Below are 26,976 nucleotides of genomic sequence, written 5' to 3' on the forward strand. Positions count from 1 at the left end.
GCAAGCACTGTATTTTCACGCCCGCGACGATTTCGCGCCCGCGGTGGCGCCTACCTCGGTCAGAACATGACGCACGACGCGCGCGGCAGAATGGAGGAGTCTGACTACTTGCGATGAGATCGAGACAGCCGGCTTGGCTCCACCAGAGATGGTTAGGCTTAGCACCCCGACAAATATTTTATGGGCGCTTTCACTAGCGGCGCGGATGATGTTTTATAGTACCGTTTTCGCATGCATTATCAGCTCCTTTACCGCACAATCAACTTCGTGTCTCCCTTGAGCCGCATTTTAAAGAGCGGTTAGAAGCGGTCGCTCGAGCGCCCGCGCCACTTCGCGGCTGGAGCCGACGCCATGTTGACGCCGCCGGCCGCACCGCGCGCAGAGTGGGGGTGGTTTCGCGGCGGTGTCGGCGCGCGTTGGGCGTGTGCAGAGCGTTTTCGCGAGTAGGAAACAACAGCCCGGCCGTTTCTGGAGAAAGAGTGACAAACAGGGGAGCGAGAGCCGTCACTTGCTCGTTCGGTAGTCGGGTGCCTCGCCGTCTCGTTCGTATCTTCCGCCGGGCCGCGCAGGTCCGTTCGTAACAGCCGAAATTTTTCCCATTGCAAACAATGCAATTTCGCCGGGACTTTTCGGAAATTCGTATCATCCCGAAATTCGCACCCCCAGGATCATATCATCGAGAGTCCACTGTAACTACGAATAAACACCGATACAGTCTGCGAAAGCACGTACCGTTCGCCGTGTATATGCTTCGCGAATTTGCTAATGAGACACGCTCTGAATTTATTATTATTTTTTTTAGTTTTGGGGGGTTCGAATATTTCGAACAATAAAAGTGTCGTTCGAATAGAATCGAATATTCAAAGTTTCGAATATTCGCACACCCCTACTTAAAATACATTCCTCTGGTCACTTCCTAACTGAGAGCTGACATGGCAGTATTACCGCAAATGAGGTTAGGCAGCAACAAAGCAGGATCGCTTCCAGTTGGCATTGACCCCCATCTTCATACTTAGCCAGATAACCTCTTCACTTCCTCTCTTAGCACCGGTCAAAAAAAAAGCCCCCCCCGTCCAGATTTGTCGTCCGGCCCTTGTCGTGTCGGCTTCATGCAAGACGGCCCTCCACCTCGAAAGGTTGCCGACCCCTGATGTAAATGGAACCGCTTTGAGCGGCTGGTTTTTTTATCTCATGATCATGTACGGATTAGTTCGCACATGAAAATAACAGCGCAGCTGCAGCCTCCGGCGCAAAGGAACTGCAGCGATGGCTTGCTTCCCTGTCACACGAGTAGTCGATAGTAAGTGTTGCAGGGTCCCTTTAAGAAGAAGGAATGGGTGAGGGCAGGATATGTAATGCGGAGGCAAGATAACTGCTGGTCATTGAGGGTAACAGAGTGGATACCTAGAGAAGGCAAGCGTGGCAGGGGGCAGCAGAAGGTTAGATGGGCAGATGAGATCAAGAAGTTTTCGGGGGATAAATTGGCCGCAGTTAGCACAGGACCGGGATAATTGGAGATCTATGGGAGAGGACTTTGCCCTGCAGTGGGCATAGACAGGCTGCTGCTGCTGCTGCTGATGATCATTAGTGCCCAACGAGCGAAAGCCACCTGCCTACCACGCAACAACACCAATTTGGAGGACCAAACAGCAGGCAAGGCCTAGGAAAGCAACCTTGCCTGTAGTTGGAAGGCATGCTAGCTTAACTAGGTCCCAGTGTGCCTCATGAGAATGGCACATAGCATGGACTACAATTACAAGGGCAGTCAGGGTTGAGCCACAGCTGTAGCCAAGGCAGCAGTTTTCCTCATTGCCGCCTCTTACTTGGATCCTTAATTTTTTTTTGCACTACCCCTGACACAAAGGTGCATTGGAGGAATGCACTGGCAATGGCTGCGTGCAACAAACACTCGTGGCTGGCTGCGTGAGCCATCTGCCTGCACTCACTCACCGCCTGATTGAGAAAGCCCAGGTTTTCGTAGATGATTTCCTTTGGTGGGGTGGTGACCTTCTCCTCCCTCTCCACAGCCTGGGGAGAAGGAGCTGCTGCTGCCGCCACAGCCGCCACTGCTGTCTTGGGAGACACCTGCAGCCAAGTGCACAACAGATGGGCACAGATCGCACTGTATTGCAACATGCAGTGCAAAGCATTTCCATGGCTGCAACACGGATTGTAGGCGGGCCAGTTGGTACATGACTCAGTCACAAACAGCGCAGGAACAGGACGATAGCAGGATCACACAAACATGGCGCTGACTAACAACTGATGTTTATTGTCGCGAACAGGCAATAAATATGAAAAGACAGAAAACACGTGACATACTAATCTAGGAATGACAACTACAAAAACAACAATAAAAGAAAATTAAAACTAAAACTAAAAATCTTCCATGGCACAGTAATCTGCACTACTGTTAAATATGCAGAAACCAGCACAATTTATACCAGAGCGCCCTCACAATCTCTCCTAGCTAGCAGACAGTCAATTTCTTTCCCAGTAAGGGCTTCCAGTCAATTTCTTCCCGAGTTGTTCGTCAGCGTCGTGTTTGTATGATCATCATATCATCCTGTTCCTGTGCTGTTTGTAACTAATTTCCATGGCTATATTTTACACCAAAATGGCAACCGAATGCGAAGTCTTTATGAAATGTTTTCCCAAGTCGCATTGCTGGCTGGCAACATTGCTGCACCTGCTACCACAACCTAATGTTTAACAAAAAAAACCTTCTCCACAGAAATAAATGTTCTGAGCTTTAAAACTGCCAAGTCATGTGAGATCAATATAGTGCCTGTTAGTAAAGCCCTCACTTCCACCTTTCTTAATACTTCGCTACACTGAACATAAAATTAAGAAATAGAACAACCAGAAGTGTCTGAAATGACAGTATAGTAGGCACTTCTGAAGCAGAAAATTTATTCAAACAGGCATTCAGGGTGAGAGCAAAATTGGAAAATTCAGGCCGCCTGGTGTACAAAACCAGAGCCTGCTTGCTCGAACAAACGTGCTAGTGCGCAGTCTTATTGCCACTCTAGTCTTATTCACAAGCTTCAATAAGTTCGCAAATAAGATTCAGACTACTGCACTTTCCTGAAAGTCCACAGGCTAGGCTAGAGTGGTCTTATTGAAGACTATACAGACAGTGGGTACCTAGACGTGCACTGAAGGGCTCTTAGGGAAGAGCGAAGAATGCGGTGCAAATAGTGTCGCTTTGGCGATGCCGGCCAAAAGCAAGTGTTTTTTTTAACCATTACCAGTACAATTCTGTACATTTGGCCTATCGGGTGTCTTATGGGAACACTATTACGAATAATTTACAATAACCTGGTAACTAGCCAACTCTCGTAATGTGGCCTCTCTGCGCCGTTTCCGGCAGCACGCAGTGTATGGTCTCCCCACGCTTTCTCTGCGCGAAGAAGGCCCTGCACAGGTAGCGGTTGGACGGGGCATGAGTCATGAACCGGTGGCCTGTTTCGAAATCGTTTGCTAAGTGGCACTTAGCTGACAATTTCAATCATCTGCTAAGTGGCCCACTCATCGTGTGCGAACTCCTAATTGCTACAAATGACAGCTCGCATAACGTTATGCTACTGGAGTGCGATGTCACAATGGCGCAACCTTGAAGCACGTTTTGTCTCGTGGGTGGGCTTCGGCTTCCTCGTCTCCCACACGGATGCAAATAGTCCTACAGGGCGGGCCAGCATAAGTCTGTGAATAAGGCTGCTCAGAGCAGGTTTATTTGCAGTCTTATTGCAATCTTATTTAGAGTCTCATTCGCTGTCTTATAAATTTCCCGAAAAGCGTCTTATAGCCTAGGGAACATGAGACCACAAATATGACTGCCAATAATATTATGCTGCGAATAAGTCTGTCTTATTGGGCTTCGAGCAAGCGGGCCCAGGATAACAACCAAGCGCATAGGAGATGTCCTCCCGCATACCTGGGGGCTCGGTGGTGCCTGGGCTGCTGCTACCATGGGCCTCCTCGGAAGCACCCCATCATCCAAGCCATCGATGAACATGTCCTTCACTATAGTTATGGACCTGTGCAAGAACACAAATCAGTGTTGACACAAAAATACTGGCTTAAATGATCATGCACAAGCTGGGCTACAATTGCAGACAACCTAGGACTCCTGCTCAATACTGAAACACCTGCATTTTTTTTCTGTTGGTTTACCACACCCATCAGTCTACATCTGCAACAGCTAAGTGCCGAAAAACCATTTTGGAAAAATCGCTGGCCCAAGCAAAAGCACGACCGAACAAATTTACAACTGAATGAATGAAAAGTCTTTATTGTGGAATGGCTCTTTGGCCTAATAGGGGGGAAGAAGGGTGTCGGAGAAAAGACAGAAACAAAGAAAGAAGAGAAAGAAGTGCGTACACAGATGCGTGTACGTGGTGTACATTTGCAATTACATGCGGCGATCGATGCCTGCCTCATGAGCGAACGCCCAGAGGGAGAGCAGGGTGTCGTGGCTGTTGTTGGGGGTGGTCCATTGATGCAGTGCTGATGTGCGGTGGCAGGTACTGGGCACGGAGGTCCTGGTAGCCAGGGCACTCCCACAGCAAGTGGGTCACTGTTGGGCACACTTCCATGGTGCATGTGGAGCAGCTCATTATGGGGCCCTGTTCGTGGTCGCCGTCGTCGCTGTTGTCGTCGGTAGCCCCGGGCCTGCATCGGTGGTGGGCCCGCCATTTGGCAAGCACGTCTTCTGTTAGCGTGGCCCCCGCACGTGCCCTGTGGATGAGGACCTGAGCCCCCCGTGGCAGTCCTCGGGGCAGTGGGTGGTGGTTGGTGGGGATGTGCTGCCAAAGGGCGCGCCTTCGCTCCTTCTTGGCTGCCAGAATTTTGGCTCTTGGGTCGGGGTCGTCTGGTGCGGGCATAGTCTGGGTCACCAGGGCGGAGCGGTCGTCCATTAGCTTGCTCGCCAACGCCTGTGCGGCTCCATCGCCAATGCCACCGGCGTGACCTGGTACCCAGTCCACCCTCACCTCCACTCCACTCAGTGCCTGTACAGCCCTGTGCTTGCCATTTTGATCCCGTGAGCAAGCGTGCCAGTCCTGGGGGTTTGGCCAAGGATTTTTATGGCCTCTCTACTGTCTGTGTGGATCACCACCCGCTCCCCTGTCTGCCTCAGTCCTCGACGGGTCTCCCCACAAACCTCGTCCACTGCACACAGGATGGCAGACAGTGAAATCTGGTCTGGGCTGGGTTGGTGCTCATACACGTGGATCTGTCTGCATGTGCCGATTGGGGAGATCGCAGCTAGCCTGGCTCTGTGCATGATGGGGTCCCAGGTGGCTGCCGTGAACACAGAGTTCCAGGTTCTGTCAGTACGGGCAGCTGCTGCTCTACGCTCAGCTTCATGATCCTGCTGATGGCACTTTTTAGATGCGACGCTGAGAGTATCTCTTGTCGGCGGCCCTGTCCTTCCTGCGTGCGTCCGTTGTCGTTGGCGTCCGCACTCTCTTCCGCTCACCCCCTCTCCTCTCCGATAGCGAACACTCTCTCGCGAGGGGCATTGGATTGGCTTGGCTTGGATTGGATTAAAGTGGATTGTGTTGGATTTTGTTGCGTCATAGCCACGGCAGATGCACTGGCGCCTGCACGTGCCCAGGTGAGAGCGAACACTCTCTCTCAACATCTGCGGGTGTGCGGCCCAGCCCGCTCTCACTCCGCCGGTGGGCGGCGCTGCGCATGATGCTGTGCATGTGCAGTACTCTCTCTCTCCGCGGTCTCCTCTACTTTGGGCGCGCTGCGCATATAACCGGTGTGCCGCTCTCCGGCGGCCTTTCGGTCGACGGTTGCTCTCCGATTGCGCTTGAACACCCCTCAGCGTCGCATCACACCAGGGTTCCCGCGAAGGGAGGTGGGCGTAATTTTTTGGAGAGTGGTTTTGGAAGCTTGAGGAGCACATCGAGCCAAGGCTCCAACAGGCGTGGCAGTTTGGGTGCATCGGCGGGTAGTTCTTTTGTGAGGGTGAGGAGTCCTCTGCCCGCAGTTGTGTTTTGCCGTCGTAGTTCATGGCAAAATTTACAACTAAAATTTACAAAGAGAAAAGACTCGAGGGAAGGACATAACGGAGGTTGTAATGTTGTCAGAGCAGGTCATAGGATTACACCCTTTTCTTCCCCAAGGTGCAATAGATCCCACCTCCTGGTCCTTCTACATCCACTTAACGAAAAACAGATCTAGATATGACACAAAGACAACAAAATGTGAGCCCATCAGCCATTGTCATCTACCAATGGTCGATTATGTTCCACCAGTAACAACACTTCCAGTTCGCAAGCTTCTGTGCCCCGAAGCACAAAAGACACCAAAGAGAAAAAAAATTGGCTAATCCCACGCATAGGTGGGAGTTGACGTAACATGAAGCTTTCTTCAGGGACCTTGGAAGCTTTCTTCAAATACCTTGGTTAATGAACTAGTGTGTGGCATTCTTTTTTAGAGTGTTATGGAGCTCGGCGTAGTTGCAGATTTTTCCAAATGGTGAGCAGTGGCGAGTGCGTCGAGAAATACGAGACGAAACGAGAAATGTTCAACGTCTCAATCTTCCTGGTGACGACACCACCAGCCACACACAGGAATGGGGCTTTCCCTAATGCTGTGCTACCAGCCCCTCAGAAAGGCCAAGAAAAAGAAAGTGGACTGTTGACTAGTGGCATGTACAGAGGGCAAGACACTCGTCTATAACACAGCTTTTTGCACCTCTGGCCTCAAGTAATTTGGAGACAACTACTGCCCAATTCTGAAGCCTAGGGCGACTACTTCGTTCCCCAACATTTGTTGGAAGGGTATGCATCAGCATTTTTCAGACATAGCCCAGTTGAAGTATACTTACACACAAGTGCCTTGCCCACCGGACATGTGGGCTGGCAGCAGGACGTAGAACTAATCTGGCGGTTGGTTCGATCCAACCCGCAGGGCCCCCGGTCTCCCGTTGCCATAATAAGCGTCACGGGTACCTGTGCAGGGTCCAGGCGTCGGACTCGGCGGTGCGCTCGATGTAGTTCTTGGGCAGGAAGCCCGTGGCGCCTGTGAGCCAGGAGGTGCCCTCGACCCAGCCGTCGGAGGCCGCCCCCAGGTGCTCCCCGCTCACGTACACGAAGTCCCCGATCAGCAGCTCCAGCTCATCGGGCTCCTTGGGCACGTGCGAGTACAGCACCTTGTGCACCTGCCACCAGCAAGGGAGAGGGCGTTTGCAGCCGTCCTCCAAAAGAAAACGTCTGACGACAACTACGTGGCGATGCTGCAGCGGGCATGCTTACAGCCAACATCCCGCGTTTGTTTTTTGCCACCGCTAATGCAGCACAGGCATGTGTGCTGCTTGAATAATCTTGCTCTGCGTTCCAATGTTCTGCACCTGCCCTGCAGCAGGGCGGATAGGTGGGAAAGATAAAGGCGTTCTAATGAATGCTTCTGACTACAATTAGTAACTTGTAGGGCACTGGGCAAAGTTCAACGTGACCCAATGACTCCCCAAAACCTTTGTGTTGCAACTTTACAATCCTCAAAATGTGCCTGATGCCTGCGGTGGAGCTCACCATAAAGGGGTTCAGTATACCGTGATTGGAGTACAATTGGAGCTAGAGAAGGAGCCTAATTTTTGGCGGCCTAGCATCGCCTAGACCAGCCAATCAAAGGGTGCCACTCGGCCCGCATACCTCGCTGCCTTTGATCCTCGTGTCGCGCGAATACAGCCTGATCTCCCAGCAGGCCGTGGCGTTGGTGTTGATGGCCTGGCTGAGCTTCTCCAACGTGGCATAGTGCTCCAACTGGAACTGGTAGGCCAGGGTGATGTGCAGAGCCTTCAGGTAGGGCTCCACCTGGATGCCTACGCAGAGCAACAAAAACCCCCACAAGCAGTGAGAGGGGGCACGAATGTCGCGTGCCAACAACGAGGGAGCATGCATGGCACTCGAATGCTTCTTTGGCACAGCCCTGCTACAGACCATGGTAGAGAGACGACAAAAGTGCTTCACAGCATAGCATCAGCAAGACAAATAGCAATGTGGCTATGATGTGCAGTTGGATGCATTTCAAAAGTAGTGTGTGAAGGGATTCATGCTGCCTCTGGTACACAGGCTTCGACACATGCACATGCACTCAGCTTGAACCATTAAAGGAGCCATGAAGACAAAATACAAGTTGGCTTTATTACAAAGACTACTTAGCCCCGATAACAATGATACCAATATCATTGCAATCTTCGAACAAATAACGGAGATATTAAAGAAAACGTGTGAAGCAGTCGCGACCCCCTAGCCAATTTCCCGCAACTTTTCTATGACGTCACGGAACCTTGTTTGTGCGATTGGCGGCCGCCTAACTGACCTGTCGCGACGACACATGACTGGACGTCTGTAATGGGGCCTCTAGTTCCATTTGACCGCATCACTTGAATGCTAAAGGGCAGTTAACGCACTGAAAATTATGTTTTATTGTTGGCCCGTATGACGTCATTCTTGCTCATAACACGTCACTGTGGCGCAAAATTTGAAAGTTTTTAAATACTTTTTGCTTTTTTTCCGTTAAAAAACATCTTTTGTGGCTGTAATGGAGCTGAGTGAGATACTGAATACTAGTTCTTTCAAATTAAACGAAGTTCTCTTCATGGCTCCTTTAAGGGTAAACAAAACAAACAAACACATTTTTTTACAACAGAGCAAGCACAACAATTAACGTAGATTAAATTTAGAAAACACCACCAATTTTCGACACAATGATGCAGCAGGAAGGTGTCACAAAGGAAGCAATACTTGAATGAAGTGCCTCGCTTCAATTCGGCACATTGTTTAAAGCATCAGACACCAACACTAATTAATCCTTTGTAAAAATTGCTTCCTTTGGCAGTGTACAACAAGTGTAGCTGAAAAATTTTCCCAGGATTTTCCAATAAAAACTTAATTACTTAGGCTTAGCTAATCAATGAAAACACCACCTGCCACGGTGGCTCAGTGGCTAAGGCATTGTGCTGCTCAACCCAAGGATGCGGGTTCGATTCCCGGCCGCCGCGGCCGCTTCTCTGATGGAGGCGAAACGCAAAAATGCCCGTATGTTTTTCAGCGCATGTTAAAGATCCAGGCGGTCAAAATTAATCCGGAGCCCTCCACTACAACGTGCCTCATCGCCTGTGTAGCGTCGGCGTGTTCAACCCATGATAAATCAATCAAATCAATGTAAACAACTAGTTATGATGGAATGGACCACACCAGAATGCGAGATAGTTACTTCCTAGCGGTAAAAAAATTCTACTTTCCTAATTTTGGTGCTCGGTTAACATTATGTGGTACACCTTCTACATTGCACAATTTTTGTTCCACAGATACCCCCAAGACGTCTGCTTGTACAAGGTTAGCACTCCTACTCTACATATTCCAGAAGCATACAAGCTCCATAAAATCCCCTTGAATGGTAAAGACAACACAAAAAAACATTATTAAGTAACCAATTGCTATCGTCGTCACTTTTAAAGCAAAGCTTTTACTCATTGCACCTACTTCTTATCAGAATTTTAGTTTTACACGACTCTGTTCAGAGCCTTCTAGGGCAAAAACACTTCTTAACCTGTGCGGTCTGGTTATTCAACGGTTCAGTACATGAGAAATGACGAAACATGAAAATAACCTCTGTGATCTGAAAACAAGGGAAAATGCAGTAGAGGAAAATTATTTGCGATGGTCAGAAACTACCACACAAATTGGCTTTGTACTAAACCTAAAAATGCTGGGGCACAAAATACAATCCCAACCAGTGCACTAAACGCACTCAAGTGTGTTAAAACAAGTTGAACAGTATCGGGGGAATTTTCCTGCATAATATTACAATTGTGCAATAAACAGTGCACGGCGAAATAAGACCGGCCAAAATAGGAGTTTCGGAAGAAAGAAAAAGAAGAAAAAAAAAAAAATAGAGGAAGGTACGCACTTTGTAAATGTATAATCAATAAATATCACAAATTCTGTCGAAAACAGGCTTTGAGAAACACCAAGTGCAGTTAAGGGATACATGTGGAGGAACGCGACAGCTATCGTCCCTGCTCACCGATACTACACACACAGACCTACACAGCGACCAGTTATTAGCGCAGTCGGCTTTTACCCAGTCCACTTTCCCGCTGGGCTGCCGTGGTACCTTGTACCCCTTCCCTTAGATGGTAGCACCACAGTGGCTCAATTACCGTATTTCGTGCCCTCTCATACCATTGTGCTCTCTCATATCATGAAAAGTATGGGAGAGAAATGGGGGAGTGAAGTGCCAGCTTCATTCTTTCTATAAAACCTCTTGTTTATTGAATAAACAAAGGCTGAAGCAGCTGTGAAAGGTGGGGTCTCCTGGTTAAAACAAAAACTCATTCCGCATTTTGTGCCCCTTCAATTCGCTCTGCACAGCTCCAAAACAAGAACTGCCAACTTCTACAACGACTTGATTTTAATATGCCACCCATTGTTTTATAAAACACAAGAGTTCAGCTAAAAATGACATGCACCTAAGTATTTTCAAATGGCAGAAAAGAAACTAGCCTAGTGACACCACATCAACACCATCGCTTCCATTGCATTGCAAGTTTAAATTAGAGGGGCCATGAAGACAAAATGCAGGTTCGGTTCATTTGAAAGATCGCCGCATTAGAATTAGACTGACAGCACATTTAACATAACCTTCAGTCAAATAAGCTGCGTAATGAAGAAAACAAAAAATAGGCTCGTGACACCCTAGCTACTTCTTTGCACTGAACTGATTGCGCATTATCGGCAGTTCATTTCGATTGGCTGAGGCTCACAAAATACAACCAATTTAAACAGGGTATATTATAAGCTGGCAGCACAAACTATTTATGCTTAACTCTTTCGCTACCGCGCCTATTAAAATCGATCAATTTGATCGATACTTTTGGGAGCGCCTTTTCATAGCGTTCCAGACGTTTCTCGAACAAGTAAAGCTGTTCGGAGTTAGATCAGAAAATGGCCTTTCAAAATCAGTTTTGTCTTCATTTTTGCAACGGAAACGTGATTTTTGACACGCTTTTGAATCACCTGGGTGTGGAAAAGGGGCGTGGTCATCGCGCGTCACGACTACCAACGAAGAATGCGTGCAACTCGTAATTACTCTGCACCAGCGCTTGTTTTTTGCTATCAGGGCGTGAATGGGGAACTAGCAAACGATTTTCAATCGTCAAGTTCGCGCTCTGACAGTAATAATCCTGGAAATCGGCTGAAAATGTCAAGCAGTGCCTGGTTGCAAAACTACTTTATGATTTTAGGCAGTTTTATTGCCTTTGCGCAAGTTGTTCTAAGTACTGTGGTAGTTCTACTTACCCCAGGACCATTCACAAACAGTTTCGGTTTCGTTTCTGCATCGCGAAATTCATATTTAGCGCTACTACGCAGTTACCCAACATCAAGGCTACCTGCCATGGCGCCTGAAGCGCCCGCGACTGATCCTCGAACAAAGCACGGCGCTCCTGATTTCCCCCCACCCTAACCCGATTTCTGCGATAAGAACTTCAGATGCAAGTCAAAAGGTCACACCCAGTCGCCAGATATCTGTTCCGCCGAGGACAGCGCTTCAAACCGGCCTTACACTGCCAGCTGTTCGCCTTCCAGTTTCGTTTCCATACGAGGGTATATCCAAGTGTCTAATGTTGCTGCTTAGTTGAACTGTCTATTCGGACGGAGCCTCTGATAAGTTTTTGTACTGTTTCATTTGAAAAATGTTAGGTGGCGCTGCAATAGAGGAGGCTCGTTGTGCTGATCTTTTTTAGCGTGTAACTGCTACTCGGCCAAAGATCGCAGGGCACGATTCTAGCTCATCGTACCTCATTTTTGCGAGCAAGGCTACAACTGCGAGTAAGAAGATGATAATAAAGCTCAGCTTTATGTTTTGAGAGATAACTGACCGTGAACGACAACACGCATCAGCCACGGCGTTCCGTTTTCAACTTCATGCATGTTTTTTTCCGCATCGCGTGCTTGTCCCAAATATTGTGCTCGCTGTAAATGCAAAGTCAGCCATTGACAAGATGTTTTTACGTTATGCGGGGGCAAATTGGTGCCTCTGATAACGTCAAACCGCCAGATTTATTCTAGGGAACCACCCGAAATTGCACATTTTGAATTAGAGGTTGGGCTTCACCGCATGACACGAGCACCGTGTGTGCTAACATTTTTTTTTTATATCTGAAAAACTGTTCCGCGCAAGTCGACATTTTTTTTAGGGTGTGTTTTTGAAATGTTTCCCTACAAAATGTATATTCTAATTTTTTTCTACTACCGGTGGTTTGATATACACAACTCCTTTTTTATTATTTTTTTCGACAACTTGACAAAAATTTTGATTTTGATATTTTTTTTCACAACTATGATATATGAAAACCTTTAAAAAACTGGTGTTATTGGAAAGGCCGTTAAATAATCTGCATTTTGTGCTCCTGCAAGTAGTGCCTAACCAATTTTTTAGCAGGAAAAAAAATGTTTTCTTGGACCCCTAAAAATTGGTCAATTTCCTGCGGTAGCGAAAGAGTTAAATTTACTGCACATTCTTTTTATAGCAGAAAGAATGGTTGGCTAAACAATGCAAGTTACGAATGAATATGTAAACACAGAAGCACCAGCGCGTGCTACATGCACAATGCTGGCCACAGCTGCACAGCTGTCCGGTGCGTTGGGCTTATCTGGCGCGACACTGGCCAACTGGCGTAAGCGACATTATCTTACCTGACCCTGTTTGTTGAGCATACCCAATGTTTTACGAAACAATTACTATCAACCGTATTAAAAATAGGCCAGGTACAAATCTGGTCAAAAACAAGGCGAGTGCAGACAGTGGTCCTGAACAGCATCGTAGCGCCGTCTGGGAGTACAGATGGTAAACAAGGAATCAACCTGTTGCTGCAGCCTTAGTCAACATACTAATATTTGCTTTAGGTACGTTACCTGGATACGTCATCGGTGACGCCACGAAACACACGATTTATCAGGAGAATTAAAATTTTGGCTTAAAATGTTTAATACCTCAGTGAACGTAGTGAAAACCATCGTTGGCTGCAGGAGAGCTGGGGTACTACAAAAAGAAGATCTTTCGAATAGAACAAACTTGTATTTTGTCTTCATGCTTAAAGGAGCCATGAAGACAAAATAAAAGTTTGGTTCATTCAAAAGATTGCATCGTTAGAATCCTGCTGACACCACTTTTAACGTAAACTTCGCTCAAACAAACTGCATAATTAGGAAAAAAGGGAATGGCCATGCGACCCACTAGCTCATTTCCCGTAACAGAACCTATGATGTCATAACAGCCAGCTCTGCGATTGGCGGAGGCCAGAAAAAGCAAACGCAAATTAGGCGCAACTTATAAGCTTGCCGAACGAGCTATTTGCGCTTAAATTTAGGGCACACTCTTTTTATATCAGTAAGAATGGTGGGACTAACAGTGGAAGTTATGAAAGCACATGTAAAGTTACAAAAGCACCCGTAAACGTCGAAGTACCGATGCGTTCTGCTGCTGGTACTGCGTGCACTATGCTTCGTTCAGATGCACAGCACTGTGGGGCTTTGGGGTTGCATCAGACGACACTGGCCATTTGAGGCAAGCGACGATGTCTTACGTGACCGTATTTATCGAGTGAGCACTATGTTTCACGTCACGATTACTGTCTCCATGAACAAAACAAGCCAGGTTTAGATACGTTCACAAACAAACCAAAGGCAGAAAATGGCTCGCTGCGGTGTGGTGGCGCCATCCAGGTTGACTAACAGTAAGCAAGTCTCCACTCCCACAGCTGGACACGACTCGGGAGGAGGAGAGTCGAGCCCAGCTGTGCCGCTCCACACCAAATTTAGCTGAAAGACCTGCTGTTATGATGCCATTGCAAACGTTGTTCGACCACACGTTTTGGCGCGAGAATCAAAATTTTAGCTTACATTGATTAATTTCTCAGTGAATAAAGCATCTTTTGCTTCCGGACAAGGACTGGGGGCATTATAGAACATGAAATCTTTCGAATAAAACAAACTTATATTTTGTCTTCATGGTTCCTTTAAAAGCTAGCAACCTGCAGGCTTTATGACCATCGTGCAATAAAACTTTGCAACAAAGGGTACACCACTTTTTGCTTTTTTTGGCACACTGGTGCCATCCAGACCCCTGGTGGTAAGCCATGTTTGTGCACCTGCCAGTACGAAACACGAAGATGTGATTTCATCAGACAGAAAGAAAAGGCAGTCTGTTTCACTCCAAATGGCAGCCGCATCTTATATCGAACACTGCCCATATTTCATGCAAGCCAAAACCCAATGCAAAAAGCAACTGGGCCACATCACAGTAGAGCAAGTGTGGTGCGTGGAGGCAAACTGTGCAAGAAAAGCTGCGAAAAGTGCCAGCAGCCTTCCTGGCAGCTGAGACAAGCATGCCCATGCTGAAAAATGTACATCGTGCGAGCTTTGTCAGTGGTGCGAGAGTTCAGTGGCGTTAGGGAGGCACGGGGCACGCCCAGCAGCTTACGCCTGTTTCGCGAGCCAGTCTTGCTAAGAGAAGGATAAGAGGAAGAGCACCAGGGGAAGCAGGTGCCCAGCACCTCCAGCGCACCAATATCGGTTACAACTACAAAGACAGAACACCATGCGGTTAGCCCACGGTTAGTCACGCCATCCAGTCACGCCTTTTCCACAGCGCTCACTCTCTTTCAACGCACGGGGTCAATGCAAAAAAGCGGTAAAACCGGGCTGGTTTAAGACGAGTCTAATTTGGCACTGCACATAGGAAACAGGGAGAATGGAAGGTTGTGTGTGTTGCCTTCTGTGCTGTGTGCGTTACCTTCTGTTGCTCCCGTTTTCTGTGCACTGTGCCAAATATAGACCAAAGTTAATTTGCACATGCGATTATGATGGTAAAACACACACGGCATGAGCACTCTACAACTTACTAGCATGTGCTGGACTCTTATGTCCTGATAGGGCACGCTGACACGTGATACTCAAGAAGTACCGTATTTACCCGCATAAAGAATTTGTTTCTTGTTACCTTGCATAAAAAATGCAGTGGGAACAGAAAAGGTACTGCTCAATATGTTTTTATCTCGGCATGGTGGCTCATGCCATCAACGATCGCAGTAACTTGATATCACGCCACAGTATACATAGAAATGCCAAAAACACATTCTTAAAAAAAAAAAATTATCAACAGTAGCTGGAGACGTGAACACGAATGCCGTGGCTCACAATTTAAAAAGTACGGCCTTGCGGACCGCCACCTGCTGAACACAAAACAAATCGTCTAGTGTATGGCACCATGAAAGCATTAAACACACTCTGCACCCCATCCCTGCTCTGTGCGGTTCTGCGACTTCACTATGACGTCCCATGGTTTTGTTGTTCAACCATGTTTGGACCTTTTTTGTGCTCCTGGTGCGCAGCGTAAGATGGGCCAGTCCAGGCCGGTTTTGAACTGAAGGTGGTGGAGCATGCGTTGAAGCACATAGAAACCGCGTGGCCAGGTGGGACTTCAGTGTTGCCCCAGTGCGTGTACGCTACTGGAGAAAACAAGAGGTTTGGGCAATGAACCGAGATTGCTGTGTGTTTTGTGGGCACAAAGGAGGGAAGTTTCCCAGTGTGGGAAAAAAAAGTTTTGGAGTGCCTTGACGGCCCGGAACACAATGCGCTCTAGGCCGACGATGTTTGTGAAACTGCAAGCAACTTCAGTGAGGAAGACAGCTCAATGGTGAGCAGGGGGATGAAGGTGAGTAGGGGCCACTGGCATGTTGTAAACAGAAAAGAACTTTGATTAATTACCTACGTGTTTTTACTAGAAAGGCAAAGCGTTCACAGCACTTCTCTTAGCATCTTTATTGTATGAAATTTCAACTTTTAAAAACCTGTTGAAAATTTGCTCCGCATATTGACTTCCCCCCACCCACCCTCAAATTCACGCCGAATTTTCCGGAAAAATAAAGTGGGTTCATTACGCGAGTAAATACGGTATAAAGCTAACTCCAAATAAACAAGGCTGCATTTAGAAACTGTTTGAACTAACATGCCACCTATCAGTATAGCAGAAATTATAACACCAACCTGAATAGAAGCAACAAGATCCTGTACTATTTAAAATTTTACATTTTACCAGTATGTTGTCAGTCAGACGTCTTTTTAGCAGCTTTTACACTAGCTACAAAATGCACAGGTTGGACTGCAGCTAACACATTTGTAAGAAAGGCACTGATTTCAGTCTAATGCAACAGTGCAGCCAGAACGACATTAGCTGTTATGTACCAAGTGCCCAATACTAATCAACAAACTTCTGATAGGCGTGCACATTAATGAACCGCTGTGGTGTCACAGCCATCAGCACATAAATGCGTAGCACTTCCGACATTAGTGAACAAAAAGGAAATGGGAAAAGAGACCCACAAGCAAGACTTACTGAATTCGGAGACTTCCCGCATGAAGTGAACAGCCAGCTTTTTGAGAGCATCGTTATGTTCCTCGGCCACAAATAGGCCCAGAAACGTCTGGGAAGTGTAATGCTCTAGCTTAATAGACTCTGGGAGTTCGCCTTTCAGCTTCTCCACTACGTGCTGCAGTGCTCGACTCAGGTGCCCAATGGCATCGTCAGGGGCCTGCGAACACAACAACGAAAAAAGAATCGGTTTCCAAGGAACGTCAGCTGTAAGCCACACACTCTGCGACTGCAGAATCAAACCGCAAAATATAAAAACTGACTCCTAGGTTAACAACACACCATTTTGCATCTTACAACATCCCCAAGCCCACAAGCTTAACCCAGGAAACCCAACAAGCAGGGTTAGGGTTTAGCAGTGATCTGTGGTAGCTGTTTCATAATGGAGCAATGACCACTAACAAACTTTGTTGGATATCTGGTCAATTATTTTATGCTGGCGTTTAGTTGCTAATTACTTGCAAGAAGCTGCCAGCCTCAGCAGCCTACATAATATCTCTCCATGAGGTGCCTTCACTTCTTGCAACACGGTGTATCATAGCATGCTCCCTCCACCCCCTCTCTCTCTCTCTCTCTCAAAAAAAAAAAGGGTAATCATTAATGAATGCAGTAACATGTAGGTGTTCGGCAGGAAACGATAACGAACGAAAAGTGTAGGCACCAACAAAGAGTAGACAGACTATGCAAGGCATTAATTGTAGTCATAACACTTGCACAACTGAAAGTGCATGAAGAATTTGTACTACAGTAAAACCTCGCTACAAGAGACACTTGGTTATAAGAGACATTTGAACGAAAGCGGTTTGGTTGGTTTTCCTATGTTCGCCATGTTATCAACAATGCATACAAGAGACCTTGGTTACAAGAGACACGTTTTTTGGTTCCTGTGAGTGTCTCTTGTAATGAGGCTTTACTGTAACACCAGGGGTTGCGGCACATAAAACTGGAACGAAAGACGGCTGGGATTTGAAATTAACATACAGAAGGGTGGCAAGCTTTGCAGCGTGAGCTTTTCCCTGTTCGTTAAAAAGCAACACTTGAGCAAGAGATTATGGCATTATTAGGATCTCCCAGTTTCATTCTGAGACTTTGAGTGAAGGTAAGTTTTTGCAAAATCCCATAACCAATATTTTTTGTTATTGGAAAGTCCACCCCAAACACTTTTAGAGGTGAGCGAGCAAGAAATACAGAATACACTGACGATCAGCTCAGGATTAAAAAAAAACTTCAAGTTATCCAAATCCAAGTTAACATGGCGTTACTGACTAAAACACGTTGCAGGTTTGCAGTTTTAAATAATTGAAGCGTAAATGGGCACGGACAAGCTAGCATCCATCCTGAAACTTTTAAAGCTAAGGTTGTTCGGAGCTTTTGCTATGCCCAGAGAAACTGTTTCAAGGCTATAATATGCACCGATAGATGGTAGGCTCATGCGGGCACACAATGCCTCGGCACAATGCCACAACGCAAAAGTGGCTACCAGCCACCAGTTCCAAAAAGCAAGCCTCCCTGGCACTGCATGTGCGCTGCTTCAAGAAGACGACAGTTTCCAACTCGTGACTTCCCTGTGCTCTGTATGTACAGCCGAACAAAACTTTACATGAATAACAGGATGCGAGGCTTGGAGTGCTGCCAGTGACACAAAGTGATAGTCACCGGGTACGAGATAATGCTCTTCGTATGTTTATGGGGGCTGGCGATAGGTAGTGCACAGATTGCTTTGGCTGGTTTTTCAGCAGAGACGTTCAACCATTTTCAGCTAAAAATATCTCATTGTTAGTATAGTCTGAGGTGTCGGTGTACATGGATAACTCGCAAGCACGGAACAGTACTCATAACATTTATATTGTTAGAACAGCAGCCTATGGATCAAATTTGAGAGGTGCGTGACACTCAGCAGCTTAGTGCAAAGTTTCCGGTTCCCACGATAAGAAGCCCTACAACCTTCTGCTTGGACATGCAAGGCAGCCTCTGCGAGCAACAAGCACAGAAACACCGCTGTAAGGTGGGCACCGTTGCTGTGGCAGTCGGGCACAGCTGAGAAAGCGGTCAAAGTGATCAGCACACCAGTTATCGCCAGCCACTGTAAGCGTGCCTAGAGAATGGACCTTTTTCCAGTAATGATCTGCACATGCGTGGGCTGCCGCTCTGCCAATATCGGTAGTAGCCTTGGGCAAAATAAACAAAAGGGCGCCCCGTCAGCTTGCTGCTTGGAGAGCAGCTATGCTTCTTACGGCTGCACATTTTTATTTCCTCTTTTCGGACAGTTCGCAGTGAGTTCATACAGGCACACAAAAAAGGCTTTCAAAAAAAAGGGGGCACAAATGTTGCAGGCTGACCACTTGGCTACCAGTGAGAGAGTAACGGAAAAAAAAAAAGTAAAAAAAAGGGTGGGGGGGGGGGGGGGGGGGGGGGCATTTTGGCCACGGCAGATTAGCCCCGTTAGTGTGCGCCTGCTACCGTGACATTCAAGTGAAAAGAACGGGTTGCTGTGAACACTTGGCTACCAGTGAGAGAGTAATAAAAATTAAAAAAAAAAAAAAAGCCGCGCATCGGCTACTGCAGATTAGCCCCGTGAGCGTGCGCCTGCTACCGTGACATTCATGTGAAAAGCACGGGTGACGGGTGGGTGCAGGAGAAACTGCAGGACAAGAACGTTTCGTGCATGAGTTCCCGAAAGCCAAACATTTTGGAGTGTGCGCCTTACTGCCAGTTTAGGTTCGATGTGGCGGCCGCTAGGAGGACCAGTACTGAAATAAAAAGGTCCATTATCTTGGACTCAGTAACTATCGCTTTGTAGCACTGGCGGCAGTCCACGTGTTCCGTCAATAGGCACGTTGCACCGGACAGCGGCCGCTGTGAGCGCAGCACTTTTCCTAAAGAAGTCGTCTGTAGTGCATGTTAGGGCATTGGTAAAGGAGTGGCGATTCCTCAACTCATTATCATCCACTGCATGCAGCACGCTGTGCGACGATCTATGGGTTGACACTGAGACACGGTGTAAAGAAAGACGGTTGTGATGAATGCATCGGTTCCTTCCGGCCATTTGTGTTATTTGCAATCTCACTGGTCAGCTACAATATCAAGAGCTAACGTATTTTCGTCTGAGCCACTTAAACTGTTCGTTCTTGGCCTTGTTATCATGACGTTACCTTAGATGCCTTCCTTGTGTTCTTGTGTGGGTGCCCGTGCATGACTCGTGATAATTCCGGCAGTTGCTGTCTGGGACAGGGCGCCGATACTTAATATGAATGCTACGAACCGAGCCCGTGGTATGCATGGCATCTTTCCTACAAGAAATGACCCCCGCACCACCAGGATATAGAAAGCGGCACTGCTGCTTGCGAGGCAAACGTCAGCGCAACGTGCTTATCGTGTTAGGTTTGTGGGTGACTGCACAGTATTCATGGAAGAAGTTTCTTAACAGGCGTGCACTGGTGCGGAGAGAGGATCACCTGGAAGAAGGAGCAGAGGGTGATGTGCGGCAGGTAGTTGTGTGCCCCGTTGCGCCCACACTGCAGCATGGACTGGAGGGAGAACTTCTGCAGCTGCTCGAGGAGGGGCCCCACGGGGCACAGGTACAGGATGTACTCCCTCGGAGTGCTGTCGTCCAGGGTGGGGTCATTGACGTGCGCCAAGAGCCTGAGGGAGAGGCGGCCGTTGTACGACTCCCCAGCAACTCGTGCCAGGAGGGAATCTCAAAGGGGCCATCCCTTAGCTGGGTGCTAGCATAGGTCAGTAGGTACAGTGAAATGGGCAAAATGTTACTGGTAATTCTTTTTTCAGCTTCAAAGTGCTAGCTTAAAAAAAATTCTCATTGTGGCTTCGAAGTCAAACAGGTTGCAGGAAAACAATGCTGCCGTGGTTCCATTTGAGCGTGCTTTGCTACAGGGCAAAAAGGTCTTCCAGTGGTTGTATTTCTAGCAAGCCAGGTTGCCTAGTTCGCTCTCGACATTTCTGGGCTGACATTAACTGGTTGCATTCTTAAAAGACCAGAGTCAGCCACTAAAAAAAGTCAAAAGAGGCATTTACCAATCGGCCGCTAACTGTACTCCTCTGTCCCCAGTCGCTGCAAGAGCTTTCTCACTGAAACCAAAGGACAAACGATGAATCAACGCCAGTAACAGACAGCATTTGTGCAGGAAACAACGCAGTGCGCTCAAAAATAAATTTCAAGGACTGAGGAAGTGCTATCCGACCGACTTCCTCTCGACAGCGAGCCTGCGAGGCGCTGCACGAACGGTCTAGTTAGTCACACACGCACGGTCACAGGTCCTTGACTCGGGCGCCTCCGATGATTTCACCTCGACCGTAATGCGCCGCCGATCGTGCAAGTCACTCGTCCTAATCTGCCTATCCGCGGTTTCTGTACAACGGGCCGAGACTCACGCTCTGTGCTTCGGGAACCCCATTTGCAGAAGAACCTGTAGAGGGGACAGGTGCTGTTTATGCGGCCGACTGCTGACATTTCGGCGTGGAGGAGGGGCAGCCATTCGGCGCTGTCACATTGTTTCGAGGCGTAAAACAATCGCTGACCGATAGCGCAGCCCTTAGCTCACAACCAACTAATTCCGGTGCACCGACTCATAGCAGCTGCAACAAAAATCTAATTAGAAACGCACACGATAACGCCCAAGCATAATCGTAATAACAAAGAAAAGGTCGAGCCATTTTTTTTCTTAGGGTTTGTTAGCGAGCATACTTCCGCTTCCTATAAACAAACTAAAAATTTTTTAATTTATATATTTTTAAAACAGTTATTACCAACATGACATAGCATACGCAGCGCGTGACTATGGTAACGTATGGTTCCACTTTTAAATTCTTTAATTTGTAGCCACCAGAGGCGCCAATGCGTTCAAAATGGCGGGTGTTTTATTCGAAGATATTTTTGATGTGAAAGATATTGATCCAGAAGGCAAGAAATTTGACCGAGGTAAGGTTATGACGCTTTTATTAACGCGTGGCAAGAAGCTGGCATTCCTGCGCCATGCATTTCATTTTAGATGTCAGAGACTTATTTTTTATATTCGCAACCATGTGGCTTGCACGCCGGCAAATGAATGACGCTGGCGGTGGATTTCGACAGCAGCGCTGTTGTTCTTGCTTATCACACTAAAAATGTTTTTATGTAGCACATGCGCCGGCCTAAACGAGTCTGGAAACACCCTCATTGAATACACTACTTATCAGAAGCGTACAGGTCGAAGATGTGATTGTGCGTAGCATGATCGGGCCGGCGCGGATCGGTCCGCGGTCACGCTGAGTTATCCGCACGTCTTCCCGTGAAACATGCCGGTAAAATAACCGCGGCTATCCACGCAAAGCGAAACTGAATTGCGCTCAAGGCCGCGCAAGGCATCGGTATTTGCGCCTGGGCATCTGGTTGAATTTGCTAACCATTTGTGTCGGCCGCAAAACACGTTTTGTTGGCCCACGTGGATTGCTTATCTTGGTGGACATTGTGTTTCGTCAAGCAGTTCATCCTACTTGTGTTTGCCTTTCTTCTGGGCTCTCGCGTGTGCAGTTTTTTTTTTTTTTTGCCGAAGTTAACTTTGCGTTAACATGTTGCATGTTAGCGACTGCAACATGCGCATGTGCCGCGCACATTGGCCTTTTCTCCGTGAGTCACGTGTTTATTGCATCAGCTGATGCAGCAACCGGCTGACGCCCGCCGCCCATTTGGAGCAGAAATAGATCGCCATCTTTGTGCTGTAACCCATACAACTGTCCTGATCAAACAATCGATGTAGTTGCCGATTAATATCCGCCGACAATGCTTTTTTGCTACAAAAAAAAAAAAAGGAAGCGGGACGAGTAAAGAACGAATCGTACCGGCGGAGAGCGAAGGGTTGAAAGCGGCGAGAGCGATTCGTTCACGGGCGCGGTAGGTGAAGAAAGGAAAAAAGGTTACGTAAGCGTTGCGGCTAGGCCCCCGGCACGAAGTGTTTTCCCGGTGACGACACGGGCGCTGCGGGAGGAGGAGGAGGAGGCGGGCCGGGGGAGGAGGAGGGGGAGGAGGGCGCCCCAATGATACGGCGCATTCTCAGTCGCCCAAGCTCCGTCGGAAAACTCCGCTCGGCGCGCTAGTCTTCAAGGAATGACGCAGTTAGTTTGGGCCCGAGTCCTTGCTTCGATGGGTGGCCCGCTACGCCCTTCCGGCCACATGACAGGAGAAATTCGTTCGAGGTGAGTTCTTTAAATTTTCTAACTCTAGGACGCAATGAAAAAAAAAAAAAAAGAACGAGCTAGCATGTGCGCGGTTCGCATTTTGTAGTGCACGTGCCAACGCGCGCATTATTATTTTTTTTTTCACCTCTAAACGGGTGATATAATTTCCTCGCAGTGCACCAGTGTAAAAAACGGTGCAATAAGTAATTAGCCCGAAGTTGCATGCGAGGTGCAGGTGCGCTTGCTCCAAACTGTTTATTTCCTGGCTTGCTCAACCGATAAGCTGGACTTGCAGATAAGCGTTATCGGAGATTTTCGCGCACGGTTGCGCGCCCGACCGCCATCAGGTGCGCGAAGTCGCTCTTTCCACGTAGCGCGCTTGTAGGGCGAATGGAATGTGCGGTGAATGAATAGTCGCATTCCGAACAACAGATAATAAGGGCAGGGGCTCTTAGTTGTCCAATCACCCACAGCCCCATTGCAGAGCGCTTGAACGGATTTGCTTCGGAAAGATCGCTCAAGCCACTTGTAGGATTTCCGTTTGACCGCCTTTTCCTCTTTCGCTTTTACGATGTTCTTTTTTCGCCTACCCGGGCAATTGTAATCTCGTTTGCGTCGCATTCGTGTGTGCGGAGCATATTTGGCTTCGACTGAAAGTTCCACGTCACTCCTCCTCATTCCGCGCATACTGAGATCGCGCATCAATCATGCGCGCCTCGTACCATGTCAACGGAGGTGAAAGCTCCATTCCAGTTCTTTTTGTACGGCATCGCTCTCACCCTTTCGTGCAAAAATATTTGCGCCTGCGCGGTGGCCACGTCGAGGCTTCTACCCTCTTTTATAGCTTAGCAGCCTGCCCGCGTTTTCTGTGCTCGTTATGATTTCGAATGTGCCTTGCAAAGTCTGAATGTTCTGAAGCCGAGCGCGGGGATACAGTGTTTTCAGAGCTTCCAGAACCTGAACCGTGGCGGAGCATCGATTATAAATGCATTTTTTTTTTCTTCTATGCTAGCCCTGGCTGCTCGATACCTCTGCCTGGCGCGTGAGCATCGTCTCTCCCCCTCCCTTTCAAGGTCAAGTTCGTCTCCTCATTCATGCCGCTCTGTGCACCGAGCGGAGGCCGAGTTCGCTTTTCTTGTTCGTGCCGCGCTCGTACTCTGCTGGCTGCGCGGTTGCCGTAGCTGTGCCTCCCGACGGAGCAGCAGCTTGCCAGCTTTGTCTCTCTCTCTCTCTCTCTCTCTCTCTCTCTCTCTCTCTCTCTCTCTCTCTCTCTCTCTCTCTCTCTCAGTTCTGGGCTCTTTTGTTTATTTGTTTGTTCGCGAGAGAGGGCGCGCGCGCACATGGACACCGCGCGCGTCCGTCCGTAAGCGTGAGCGTGTCATTTTCTCTGAAGTGGGGGGAAATAAAAAAAAATCGTGGCGTGACACTGACATCTTGGCGCAGTTTGGCGCGCGGCTAAGAGCGACAATATGGAAGAGAGTGAAAAGCGGCCGGGCGTCGGGCGGTTTTATTTTTAAAGGGTGCACGGTAATTTCCGCAGCGTCGCTCACAGCAGACCCCCTGGCAAAGCAGTGGAGGACGCAGGAGCGCCCTGTGTGAGGCACAACAGACGCGCAGAGTTGGCGAGACGAAAGCAAGGAATGCCTTCTTGGTACACGCAGCTGTAGACGACAGGGAAAGCTGACATCGACTCACGGTTCGCCACGAGCTCGGAGAACGGATGAAACAAGCAGCACCGACGCTTGTATTATTGAACTTTCATCACCATCATTAGCAGTAGCACATCTATGTCCACTGCAGCACGAAGGCCTCGGCCGTCCTGTGCTGCCCAAGTCCATCCTTGGCCCCTTTCGTACAGTTAATGGCCTTCCCCTCCTTCTAGTCCCGCCTTTCGGTAACAACTTCGTTCGTCCGGTGGTGCACCGGCTGTCAGTTCTCTGCATTGCATGTCTAGCGACTCTAAAATTTGAATTATGTCCTGGACCAGAGTTCCTTCCCTGGTCCAAGACGCACGTTTCCTATCCCTAAGCGGTACTCCCACCTTTCTTTGCGTGGCTCGCCTGGCTTACCGAAGTGTTCATCAAGGCGCTGAGTAGACGCCAAATTTCCAGCCCCCAAGTCATCGCCGGTAGTACGCCTTGGTTGTATACCGCTCATTTCAATGACGGAATTAGGCTGCTGTTCATTAACGCCCTAACTTTCGCGCTGTCCTTACGAAAAGAAGGCACTGGCTGTGGCATCACGAAGGTGTCGTCGTCATCATCACCAACAGCCTGCTTAGGTCCTGCGCAGGACAAAGGCCTCTCCCTACGACTTCCGACCGCTCCTGTCCTGCGCTACTCGAGTCCGCAGTTTACCCCGTCCCTCCATCGAGTTATTGGCCTTCCCCTCCTTCTATGCCCGTCTCCTGGTGTCCACTCTATTGTCCAGCGGTTGTCATTTCGTCTAGCTACATGGCCAGCCCAAGTCCATTTCTTTACTTCTACTACGATACCGTCTACTAGAGTTTGTTCTCTGATCCAGGAAGCTCGTTCCATCGTTCCATGGACCGTTACCGTTCTATCGTTCCATGGACCGTTAAGCCAATGTCCGTTTGCTTTCCAGTTGTGTAGCCAGGCGCCAAGTTTCCGCCCAAATGTATTCACCGGCAGGATGCATTGGCTGTTTATTATTCTTTTCAGTGATAGATGTAGCTCACCTTCATTATCTGGGAGTGTTTATGGAGGGAACCCCCATCAGTTTGGGTTTTATCAATGCGCCCGGACGTATCCAGAAAAGCGGTATCAGGTAGATAGAACAGCCTTAAAGGGGTCGTGAAGAGAAAATGCATTTGTCTTTGCTTATTTTTGTCTACTTGAACGACCTTTTTAACAACATAAATCCCAAATGTTTTCACAATTAATTGCTTCTGGAATTTAGGAGGCGCCGTTTCATCATTCAATCATTCATCTCGTCAGGTCAGAAGTTTCACGTTCGCGCAACTCACATTACAGGCTACGTGAGACAGACGTCGGCAAACTTGTGCAAGAATATCGGCTAGCAAAACGACAGTTTAGACTCGTGCAAAACAGCGTAAACAGGTTACGAATGCCCAGTTTAGATTAAACGTGGTTTTTTCTGCCTGCGCCACTCGCCGGCGTTGTTGACTGAAAGTTCGTCCATGTTGATCAGTCGTATCAGAGATCAGACATCTCCCGTTCGGTTGCAGGGCGAGTTTCACCATGGCGCCTATGTTGTAGGTTTATCTGAACCTTTGCAAGCCCGCTCTATGCCGACATATTGTGCAGACGAGGGAGAACTATATTTGGCTTCTTACTGACCTATTGAAACGTCACTTCACGAGTTGAGGAGGAAAGCCCCGGTGAAACCGTAACTGCATTTGTTTTCCTACTTGCCCATATCGGGCAACGAAACGGGTATGCATTGTTTGTTTACAAAGGTTCCACGGTTTTTTTGAAAATCTCTTCACGACCCCTTTAGTGCTAGCATGTTACTTACCAGCTTAATGCACCGGAGGGCTTTGTTTGCACCGGCTAGTTATTATTATTTAGTCGAAGTCGGACATTTCGATTCTTGAGTACTTGAGCGAGCGGAAATTAGCATGAGTCATCGATGCCTTCGTTCAGACCATTACGCGAGGATGTATGTCTAGCTGTTCACGGCGTTTCTATGGAAAACAGCTTCGTTTCACTTTAATTCAACGTAATCAAATTCGGGTGGAAGGGGGAATGACACGTGGAGAGGGTAGATATGAGGTGAGCATTTTCTTCTTCTTGTGTATGTTGCGCCCTGGTTGCCCGCATTGTATGCTTTATTCCGGACTGCCCAATTATGCAATCTTTGATGCTATAAACAAACTCGGCTCCTGAAGTTAGAAAAGCCAGCTTTGTGTGAGTTGTTACACAAGATATCTTCATTTTGTTGTCACTTGCTGCGGTCACACGGTGTTCACGAAATTTTCACCCTAGGTATTTCGGTGACTGCTCTCTGTGGAGCTCTCCAAGTTTACATAGCAATTCCTTCCATGAAAAATTAAGCTTTCGTTAGTTTTTTTTTTTTTTGCTTCAGTGGGTCCCCTTGCCAACAGTTGTGGAAGCGCGTGTTCGAAGCCGCCAACCGGTAGCCTTTAATCCGGTGTGCTTCCCCAAGCTATTCTCCGCCTCGCTTCGTACATCCGGCGCTTGCAAAACTTGTGGTCGCGTGATCTCTGTAAACAGAAAAGAGGAGCGAAATCACGTGCCCCTGTTTAGAAACTGGAGGAGGGCAGCTCCCCCCCCCCCCCCTCCTCGCTTATGCCCACGGCATTGTGCCAGCGGCGGCCATATTGGAAGACCAAGACCTTCCGTG

The 26,976-nt window shown here is 48.1% G+C and overlaps 2 protein-coding genes across 6 annotated transcripts in view; one reads left to right on the plus strand and one right to left on the minus strand.

Moving 5' to 3' along the window:
- The window catches only part of Epp (Ecdysteroid phosphate phosphatase), a 37,959-nt gene extending 16,657 nt beyond the window's left edge, over nt 1-21,302 (minus strand). The window contains exons 1-9 of one of the 5 annotated variants that reach the window (XM_077705952.1): nt 21,223-21,302; nt 20,491-20,544; nt 19,914-20,100; nt 16,423-16,618; nt 14,509-14,607; nt 7,671-7,840; nt 6,972-7,180; nt 3,938-4,040; nt 1,951-2,085 (exon numbers count right to left, since the gene is read on the minus strand). In XM_077705952.1, coding sequence (XP_077562078.1) covers nt 1,951-2,085; nt 3,938-4,040; nt 6,972-7,180; nt 7,671-7,840; nt 14,509-14,607; nt 16,423-16,618; nt 19,914-20,100; nt 20,491-20,544; nt 21,223-21,233 — 1,164 coding nt within the window. In that variant the 5' untranslated portion in view covers nt 21,234-21,302. Of the gene's footprint in view, nt 1-1,950; nt 2,086-3,937; nt 4,041-6,971; nt 7,181-7,670; nt 7,841-14,508; nt 14,608-16,422; nt 16,619-19,913; nt 20,101-20,490; nt 20,545-20,657; nt 20,677-20,722; nt 20,742-20,847; nt 21,162-21,222 lie in introns of those variants that run through there. The other 4 variants (XM_077705951.1, XM_077705955.1, XM_077705954.1 and 1 more) reach the window with 4 other exon arrangements.
- The window catches only part of Polr2h (DNA-directed RNA polymerases I, II, and III subunit Rpb8), a 107,270-nt gene continuing 101,536 nt past the window's right edge, over nt 21,243-26,976 (plus strand). The window contains exon 1 of the mRNA XM_077705957.1: nt 21,243-21,394. Within this exon, the coding sequence (XP_077562083.1) occupies nt 21,322-21,394 (73 nt within the window). The 5' untranslated portion in view covers nt 21,243-21,321. The remainder of the gene's footprint in view (nt 21,395-26,976) is intronic.

Source organism: Haemaphysalis longicornis, unplaced genomic scaffold, assembly GCF_048455015.1.
Source record: "Haemaphysalis longicornis isolate Haplotype H1 unplaced genomic scaffold, Haemaphysalis longicornis Haplotype H1 scaffold_4, whole genome shotgun sequence".
NCBI lineage: Eukaryota > Metazoa > Arthropoda > Arachnida > Ixodida > Ixodidae > Haemaphysalis > Haemaphysalis longicornis.